Below are 7,976 nucleotides of genomic sequence, written 5' to 3'. Positions count from 1 at the left end.
GACAAGATAAAGTATTAATGTAAAAATAATACATCATTTTAAATAAAGGAGATAAAGGGTAGTTATGCAGTGAGAGGAAGCTTACCATTTGTCATTGTTGCATTGCACTAGGTAGAGAAAATTATTAAAATGGTTATTAATCTTCAAAAAACAGATTTGTTTGAAAAATAAAAATAAAAAAATTCTTAACATATCTTTACCTGCCCACTGTATATACTGCAGTCTGTGATAAAAGCACAAAAAGACCCAATTAGTTAAGAACTCCTCTTAGTTATTAATAAGATATTAATCATTAATTGACATAAATGTACAATCATAAAATGATTCCTTGATTACTTTTGCCATAACCAACATTCAATAAAATAGCATTTTGAATATTGCATGGCCCTTTATATCTAACATTGTATTGAAATTAAAGGAAACGATCTTATTGTGATCAGCTTTACATGTAGTTAAAGTCATTACCGTTGTTGGAAAATGTTATATAAGGAGAATAAAATAAAAGAAGTAAACATTGGGAAAATAATTTACATAAGTTTTGATACAAAACATTTATATTCAAAATCTCTCTCTCTCTCTCTGTGTCACTCTCTCTCCCTTTTTTTTAAATAAAAATCTCACCAAGTGGTAGTTGTTTGAATAAAGCCACTTTAGTGTATGTGATGGCTGAAGCTACGTCAGAAGAAGCTGTTGCCATGGCGTCATCCAGTCTGGTGAACCTGCAAAGCAAAAATATTTTTGATTCAGTAAACTAAACTTGCTCTGTGATTGGCTAGAATTACTAAATTGATCCATTTGTGGCAAACACCAAAATAACCAGAACAATTAGAGAGAATTAGGACATAAAAATGGATTGAAATCTTCAAATTCAGTAATTTGCATACAGTATATTTCATTAGTATTGTTGGTAAAACTGCCTTTTATACTGTGATTTCATAATAATTTGATGGAACAAAGAAAAGTTTGAAGGTCTTTTATCCAAATGCTACAAATATTGTTCCACCCAAACGCTTTAGCATTAGCTTCATCCACAGGAAGTGCCTCAAAAATATTTGTCACTGACCCTGACTTTAATTACAAAAAACAAATCTGTATTTTTGTGTCACTTTTAAAGTCCTGGCTTCATCTGCACAGAGTGGTCAGTCCATGTATACACATTTCATGTAAACTCACAGTGTTCTGTAGGATGGGCAGGAAAGGAAAATACTTCCCTGTCGGACAAGAGGAAAAAGTGAGAAATTAGTTACTTCCTCAAAGTGACAGTATTATATATTGTTTTAGGCACATAGCATAATTTTATAGCACAATCAAGTAACTATGTTACCTCCAGTTCTTATAATAATGCCAAATATGTCAAATACGACTTAAAAGACATTTGACATTGTAAATGAGCTCCTTGAATTTGGACCTCTGTCTCTTCAAAAACTCCAGCTGTTTCAGAAACACTGCCTTCAGGAATTCATCATGTTGTTGCTCCTCTATTAACAAGGTTTTTATCAGTGGTTTACTGAGAAGTGGCTCAAATAATGAGCAGATGTTTAGTTCCACCAGGGGTTTGCTAATTGCTGCTGGTTAGTCTGAAGGAGCTGAGTGGGGGAAAAAAAAATGCAGCTGAGAGGAGGAGCTTCGTTCTTGAAGGCGGAGCTAACTCCACCCAGGCGTTTTGCACAGATGAATGGTTGCCATTGAAGATAAAAGAATTTCTCAAACATGCATGACAGAATCAAAGTGGCACATCAGGCATGTTTTTGATGAGGAAATAAGTTTGTATCATGATTTAAAGCTCAAAAAAGTTGAATTTACATAATAAACAAAAATCTGCAAAACCACTGAACCATAATAGATTTTTTTTACCGTCTCGGTGAATCTCACGAGGGATGACAGGAACCCTATGAAACTGCTCTCTGGTGCTTCGATCATGTAATCAAAGAGAGTATTGATGACAACATCTGTGTTTTCAGGAAGCATCAGTCTCAGCAGCTCTGCAATCTGATCCTGTGTGAGGAGCTGTAAGGCCTCCAGCTACAGAAAAAGAATAAAAAATAAAGTTGTTTGAGACAATTGTCACGTTGACCTTTTATTTCAAAATGCTGATAGCTTTAGACAGTCTGAGCCTCACTGGTTTGAAGAGTCGGTTGAGATGGATCAGCTCACTGATGAGCACAAACTCTGAGAATGGACCGAAGTTGTCGGTCAGCCACTGTGCGCTGTTGTTGAAGGAGGACAAACATCCTGGATCTGGAACAGGACAAGAAAATGGAGATTTGTGCAAAGTATTTATTGCTTTGAATACTATTCACAAAATTTTTAAATTAAATCCTAAAGTTTGTGTGTTTATTAATATAACATTGAAAGAAAGTTTTAAAAATGGCTAACCACAAAATAATGAGCTAAACAACACAAAGCTTGGGGGGGAAAACAGCTGATATTGATTTGAAGGATGAAGAAGATTAGTTGTCTTGGAAACACCAGACAATCGTTATAAAAGTGAAGAGACTTAATGTTTCTCAAAACTCCTCTACTTCGTTATATTTCAGACCTACATAAGTTTATTAAAATGTCAACATGCATGGTAAGGATCAGTTCCAGGTTCCTACCTGCAGTGTTGTTTGTTGTCAAATAAACTGTGATGAAGTGTGTAAAGACAGACATCTGCTTTTCACGCAACATGTGTGACTGAACTTCGCTCAATGTCTTCACGCTGAAAATGGAAAAGATATTTTATTATCACAGATTGTAAAAGAGATCCAAATATATTTGTAAAGTGATTATAAAGGATAAAGGTATTCATGCTTACATGTACTGGTAGGTGCTGCAGTCCAGTGATTTGGAGGAGAGACATGAGAGGAAGTCCTCGGAAACAGCTGGCAGGGACGGACGAGGGCGGCCGAACCACATCTGGACGAAGGCGGGATCGTTGAGGTCGGCCATGTTGACGAAATCCAGCCGGAGTTCTCGTATGGAGTCCAGGATCATGGAGGCAGAAGGATGGTCAGGACGGAGCGTCTGCAACAAGAAATGATCCGCGATAAATTCTTAGCAAAATAAAAGATCTTGAAGTGTGTTTACATACATAAATTGTACTTATTGTACAATTTATTAACATATATTTTCAGCCCCAATATTTTTTTTCTTTTTGTCATATCACAGGTGAGAAATGTTTGTAGATGGCAATAGTCAATTTGGTTGAAACCAAAAGCCAGTCTTACGGTGTTGCTCAGCAGATCCAGAGCTTGATCCAGGACCAGGGAGGCTTTGGACAGCAGCAGCTTCCAGGCAGGTTTGGAGCCTCTTGAGTCGGAGACCCTATCACAACCCAACATGGCTGCCAGATCCACAGCTGTTAAACCTGACAGCTGGAGAGGAGAATGACAACAGACCAGATGTTGAACCAAACATGGAACCATTTTCCCTCAGCTGCACTTTGAGGACAGATGATGATGCGACGTCTTACAGAGGCACAGGCAAATTCCTCCACAGAGAAGCTGCAGTGCCGTCCGACCATCGTTGATCTGTCTAGGTGGATCTGAAGCTCTGTGCTGTAACACAAAATGATTCATGTTTCCTTAATTTAACAGGAAATGTTTAGGGGAGAAATATCAAAAAGTCTTTCTCAACCCTACCTGTTGACTCCCATGCATATCTCTGTCTCTGTGAAAACGTGCAAGACAAGATAAAGTATTAATGTAAAAATAATACATCATTTTAAATAAAAGTAGATAAAGGGTAGTTATGCAGTGACAGGAAGCTTACCATTTGCCATTGTTACATTGCACTAGGTCGAGAAAATGATTAAAATGGTTATTAATCTTCAAAAAACAAATACATTTGTTTGAAAACATAAAATAAAATGTCCACAGTAGCATATCTTTACCTGCCCACTGTATATGATGCAGTCTGTAATAAAAGTACCAAAAAAAAAGATCAAATTAGTTAATTATTAAACAAATGAGAAATGATTTGTCAGTTGACACGAATTTACAATCATAAAGTCAATTCCTCAGTGTATAATCAGTAAGCTGCATTTTGGATATTGAATGTCTTTTTGTATTTAACATGGTAAAGATGTATTGCCACAGTCTTTACATCTGATCCACATTAAAAATGTAACAGTTGGGAAAATGTTAAGTGAAATGAAAGAAATTAATGGGGAGAGATTTAACACAATTTATATTCTAAAAATGTTTCTCTTTTTTATATATATATGTATATAAAAATCTCACCAAGTGGTAGTTGTTTGAATAAAGCCACTTTAGTGTATGTGATGGCTGAAGCTATGTCAGAAGTAGCTGTTGCCATGGCGTCGTCCAGTCTGGTGAACCTGCAAGGCAACAATATTTTCAATTGAATCAAACTAAACTCGTTCTGTGGTCAGTCATCGATGTGAGGCAAACACCAGAATACATCAGAGAGATGATTTTAAAAAAGTTTCATTACTTTATTTAAATTGAGGTGTTTCTATATGATAGGTTCCCCTTGCAAATGTACGACATTTGCTCCAAAACTTTTACTTTCCGTCTGATGTCCTTAGATGTTGTTTCAATATCTCCAAATTTCTCATTATGCTTTTTAATTTGCTGCCATTGTCATACTCCACATTTTGGATGACCTTCTTAGAGTTGCAAGGTTCTCTTCATTTATCCAAATATTTCAAATCTCGCTACACTCAATGTTTCATCCAAAGGAAATGTCTGGAAAAAAATGTTTGTCTTTGTCCCTGATGCCTGACTGTATTTACAAAAGGAAACCACCCTTGTTTTTCTGTTTAGTTTTGGCTTCTTCCTCAGAGGGTGGTCAGTCCATGTTGGTTCAGGACTCAAATCAGTAGCTGCGTTTCCATTGACCATATAATTGCACAACTTGACATTTTGAAAATGGATCTGCTTAATGAAAACATGACATTTTTTTTTTTTTTTCAAAAACTCTTGTCTTTAGAATTTGGTGCTAGTTTGCGGTGGTTCTATAACTGTATTGAAATGGATGTATTTCACAAAGCTGCAGTGGAAACACTTTTTTTGCATCACCCGAGTCATGATCAGTAACGGGATGCTCCTACTGGCGGAAACCATGAAAAAGAAGACAGCAGGAAGTAGATGGAGGATCATGACTTGTCGTGTGTACAAACGTATTCACGTGTGATTTCAATTGCATTTCTTATTTAATGGAAACAAAACAATTGTGAAATTGTGTTTTTGACATTATCTGATATCAACAAAATTTTGCACACATTTGTAATGAACATGCAGCTTATAAGCTCATCGGACACTCATTGAAAAAAAAATGCTGCTAAAGACGACTCTGAAGTTCTTTTTTACTCTACGGTGCGACATAATTATGCTCATCTTTCCTAGGCACACATTAGTTTCCTAGGAACTACCAACACTTCACTCTCGTTTGGCATTTCTGGCTACAACTTTAATTGTGTATATTGCAGGTTTGATCTGAACTCACAGTGTTTTGTAGGATGAGCAGGAAAGGTTCAACTGTTGGAGAAAAACAAGAAGAGGACAAATGAGCTACTACCTTAAAACAAAAGTCCTGAATCATAACAGACTTTTCTTACCGTCTCAGAAAACATGACCAGAGATGACAGGAACTCTGTGAATCTCCTTTCCACTGGTGCTTTGGTCATGTAATCAAAGAGCATGTCGATGACAGCGTCTGTGTTATTAAGAAGCGGCAGTCCCAGCAGCTGCGCAGTCTGATGTGGTGTAAGAAGCTGTAAGGCCTCGAGCTACAAAAAAAAGAAAAAAGAAAGTTATTTGGCCTTATTTTTTTTAAAAGCACTGATCTGTTTTTAACAGTCTGAGCCTCACTGGTTTGAAGAGTCGGTTGAGATGGATCAGCTCACTGATGAGCACAAACTCTGAGAATGGACCGAAGTTGTCGGTCAGCCACTGTGCGCTGTTGTTGAAGGAGGACAAACATCCTTGATCTGGAGCCAATCAGGAAGAAGCAGAAAGTCGGTAAATACTCAAAGATGTGCATCTTAATGTAAATATAATTCAACTATATCAACACAGATTTATTAAAGAGTGCGTACCTGAGTGAGCATTCAGAAGGAATCGAAGGATGAAATCTTTCAGGACCACAAGCTGCTGTTGGAAGGGCATCTTCTCAAAGTGGCCAACAAATACCTGCAGTCTGAGGACGAATATCAGATCCGACAATGTATTCAGAAAAAAACAGGTGCAAAATGATGCAGTTAAAACTAAATACTTTGCGTTTAGAACATAAACATGTCAAACATGCAATAACAAGATTGACAGGATGAAATCTATTTACAGACATGTTGGGTCACAAAGCAAGAACTCTAATAAGTTCAACTTAGAAGGAACTGTAGGAAGTTTGTATAGTTTGTAGATTATTATTAAACTTTATGTTCTTATATTTCCATAAAAAAAAAAAAACAAGAACCAAACAACATGCTATTAGTGGCGGGCATTTATCATCTCGTTTAGCACTTATTGTGACAAATTTCTTACTGTGATAAGAAATCTCATTTATTGTTGTCTCAATAAAGTCAATTAATGATGTTAGAACAAAAAACTAAACTGACAGTTACCTAAAAAATAAGTAATTTTTTTTAACAGAATTTTTATCGTTGCTACAATTTTAACCCAAATTATCACGATAAAACTCTAAGCCCATATGGCTCACCTCTACATGCTTTGCTACTCAAACACAAAACACGTGACTCGGCTGGTTTTGCTTAAAGTGTCCTGACTCACATTTGCTGATATGATGGACAGCTCAAGTTTTTGCTGGTCAGACAGAGCAGGAAGCGCCCCGACGCGAATGGCAGGAAGCCGCTTAGACGCTCTGCGAACCACAAGTGGATCACGCTGCTGTTCGTCAGCTCCCCATCGGTCAGCGCCGACAGCCTGATTTCCTCAATCACATCCAGAATGGCCTCTGCCGACGGGATCATTCCCACCGACTGTAAGAAGGTAAACCAGTTTCACGCAAGCCAAGAATAAAGATGCTTGAAAATGAGACTGTAATCCCAAAAGCTACTGACCGTGTTGGCCAGCATGTCCAGCGCTGGGTTCAAAACACTGGAGAGTTTCGTCAGCAGCAACTTCCACAGGACCCTGGAATGGCTGCTGTTGCTGGGCAGATTACACCTCATCAGGGAAGCCAGCTGTTCGGCCGTGAAGTCCTCCAGCTGTGAGTGGAAGACAGTGAGACGGACCTGCAGTGCATCAGAAAGGCTTCACCAAGACTTTGACTCATTGGGTCGCAGTTACCTGAGCACAAGCATATTCCTCCAAGGTGAAGCTACATGAAACATGCGTGTGGTTGTTGAGGTATGACTGAAGAACAGAGCTGAAAAAGTACATTTAATGTTAGTTATTAAAGTCTAAAGACGATCTTGGTAGATTTGATTTCATTTTGTACTCATCAGGCAGAATTACCTGTTGATACTTCGGCAGATTAAAGTACCTGTCAAACAACAGGGGAAAAATATGATTTCATATATTTTAAAAATACACAAACTTGATGAGAAATAAAATAAAACTTAGCACATAATTCTTACTGTTGATCTGTGTGTCTTGGCACTGTGAACGACACATTATAATTTTTAATTTCTTACTGATATGCAAAAAAAAAATTATTGGAAAATGACTTCAGGATAAAATACTCACTGTGACTTCTGCTGGTACACACTCTGTCAAAAGCAAAGCAAACAAAAACATAAACAAAAACAATATATTCAGTCAACAAAGCCACAATAATTGAACTTCTAGCCCGTTGTTGCTTGTGTGGGTGTCAGTTCACCCACACAGAGGAGAGACTCACCAGCTGGTGCTATTCCCATCAGATCATCTATGCGGGCCCAAATAACCGGCTCCAGGTCCGGAGGCATCATTGTTATGGCTCCATACATTCGTTCAAAACTGACGCAAAGACAAACAAAACAAATTAAGATGCAAGCAAAAAAAAAAAAAAAAAAAAAAAAAAAAAAAAAAAAA

General features: G+C 37.4%; 1 protein-coding gene across 13 annotated transcripts in view; it reads right to left on the bottom strand.

The window, feature by feature from the left end:
- The window catches only part of mslnb (mesothelin b), a 55,482-nt gene that overhangs the window by 19,207 nt on the left and 28,299 nt on the right, over window positions 1-7,976 (bottom strand). For 2 of the 13 annotated variants that reach the window (XM_015051639.1, XM_015051635.1), the window contains exons 18-42: window positions 7,804-7,901; window positions 7,650-7,672; window positions 7,541-7,562; window positions 7,419-7,446; window positions 7,251-7,329; window positions 7,022-7,168; window positions 6,732-6,940; window positions 6,044-6,144; window positions 5,817-5,935; window positions 5,564-5,734; window positions 5,452-5,483; window positions 4,224-4,321; window positions 3,875-3,897; window positions 3,754-3,775; window positions 3,624-3,651; window positions 3,455-3,539; window positions 3,210-3,356; window positions 2,798-3,006; window positions 2,598-2,701; window positions 2,120-2,238; window positions 1,855-2,022; window positions 1,174-1,211; window positions 622-719; window positions 201-223; window positions 86-107 (exon numbers count right to left, since the gene is read on the bottom strand). In XM_015051639.1, coding sequence (XP_014907125.1) covers window positions 86-107; window positions 201-223; window positions 622-719; window positions 1,174-1,211; window positions 1,855-2,022; window positions 2,120-2,238; window positions 2,598-2,701; window positions 2,798-3,006; window positions 3,210-3,356; window positions 3,455-3,539; window positions 3,624-3,651; window positions 3,754-3,775; window positions 3,875-3,897; window positions 4,224-4,321; window positions 5,452-5,483; window positions 5,564-5,734; window positions 5,817-5,935; window positions 6,044-6,144; window positions 6,732-6,940; window positions 7,022-7,168; window positions 7,251-7,329; window positions 7,419-7,446; window positions 7,541-7,562; window positions 7,650-7,672; window positions 7,804-7,901 — 2,213 coding nt within the window. Of the gene's footprint in view, window positions 1-85; window positions 108-200; window positions 224-621; window positions 720-1,173; window positions 1,212-1,854; window positions 2,023-2,119; window positions 2,239-2,597; window positions 2,702-2,797; window positions 3,007-3,209; window positions 3,357-3,454; window positions 3,540-3,623; window positions 3,652-3,753; window positions 3,776-3,874; window positions 3,898-4,223; window positions 4,322-5,451; window positions 5,484-5,560; window positions 5,735-5,816; window positions 5,936-6,043; window positions 6,145-6,731; window positions 6,941-7,021; window positions 7,169-7,250; window positions 7,330-7,418; window positions 7,447-7,540; window positions 7,563-7,649; window positions 7,673-7,803; window positions 7,902-7,976 lie in introns of all 13 variants that reach the window. The other 11 variants (XM_015051636.1, XM_015051637.1, XM_015051638.1 and 8 more) reach the window with 11 other exon arrangements.

Source organism: Poecilia latipinna, unplaced genomic scaffold (assembly GCF_001443285.1).
Source record: "Poecilia latipinna isolate Pla-1442-1.1 unplaced genomic scaffold, P_latipinna-1.0 Scaffold1057, whole genome shotgun sequence".
NCBI classification, from domain to species: domain Eukaryota; kingdom Metazoa; phylum Chordata; class Actinopteri; order Cyprinodontiformes; family Poeciliidae; genus Poecilia; species Poecilia latipinna.
The sequence above is the reverse complement of the archived record's forward strand: the minus strand, read 5'-3'. Positions and strand labels throughout refer to the sequence as shown.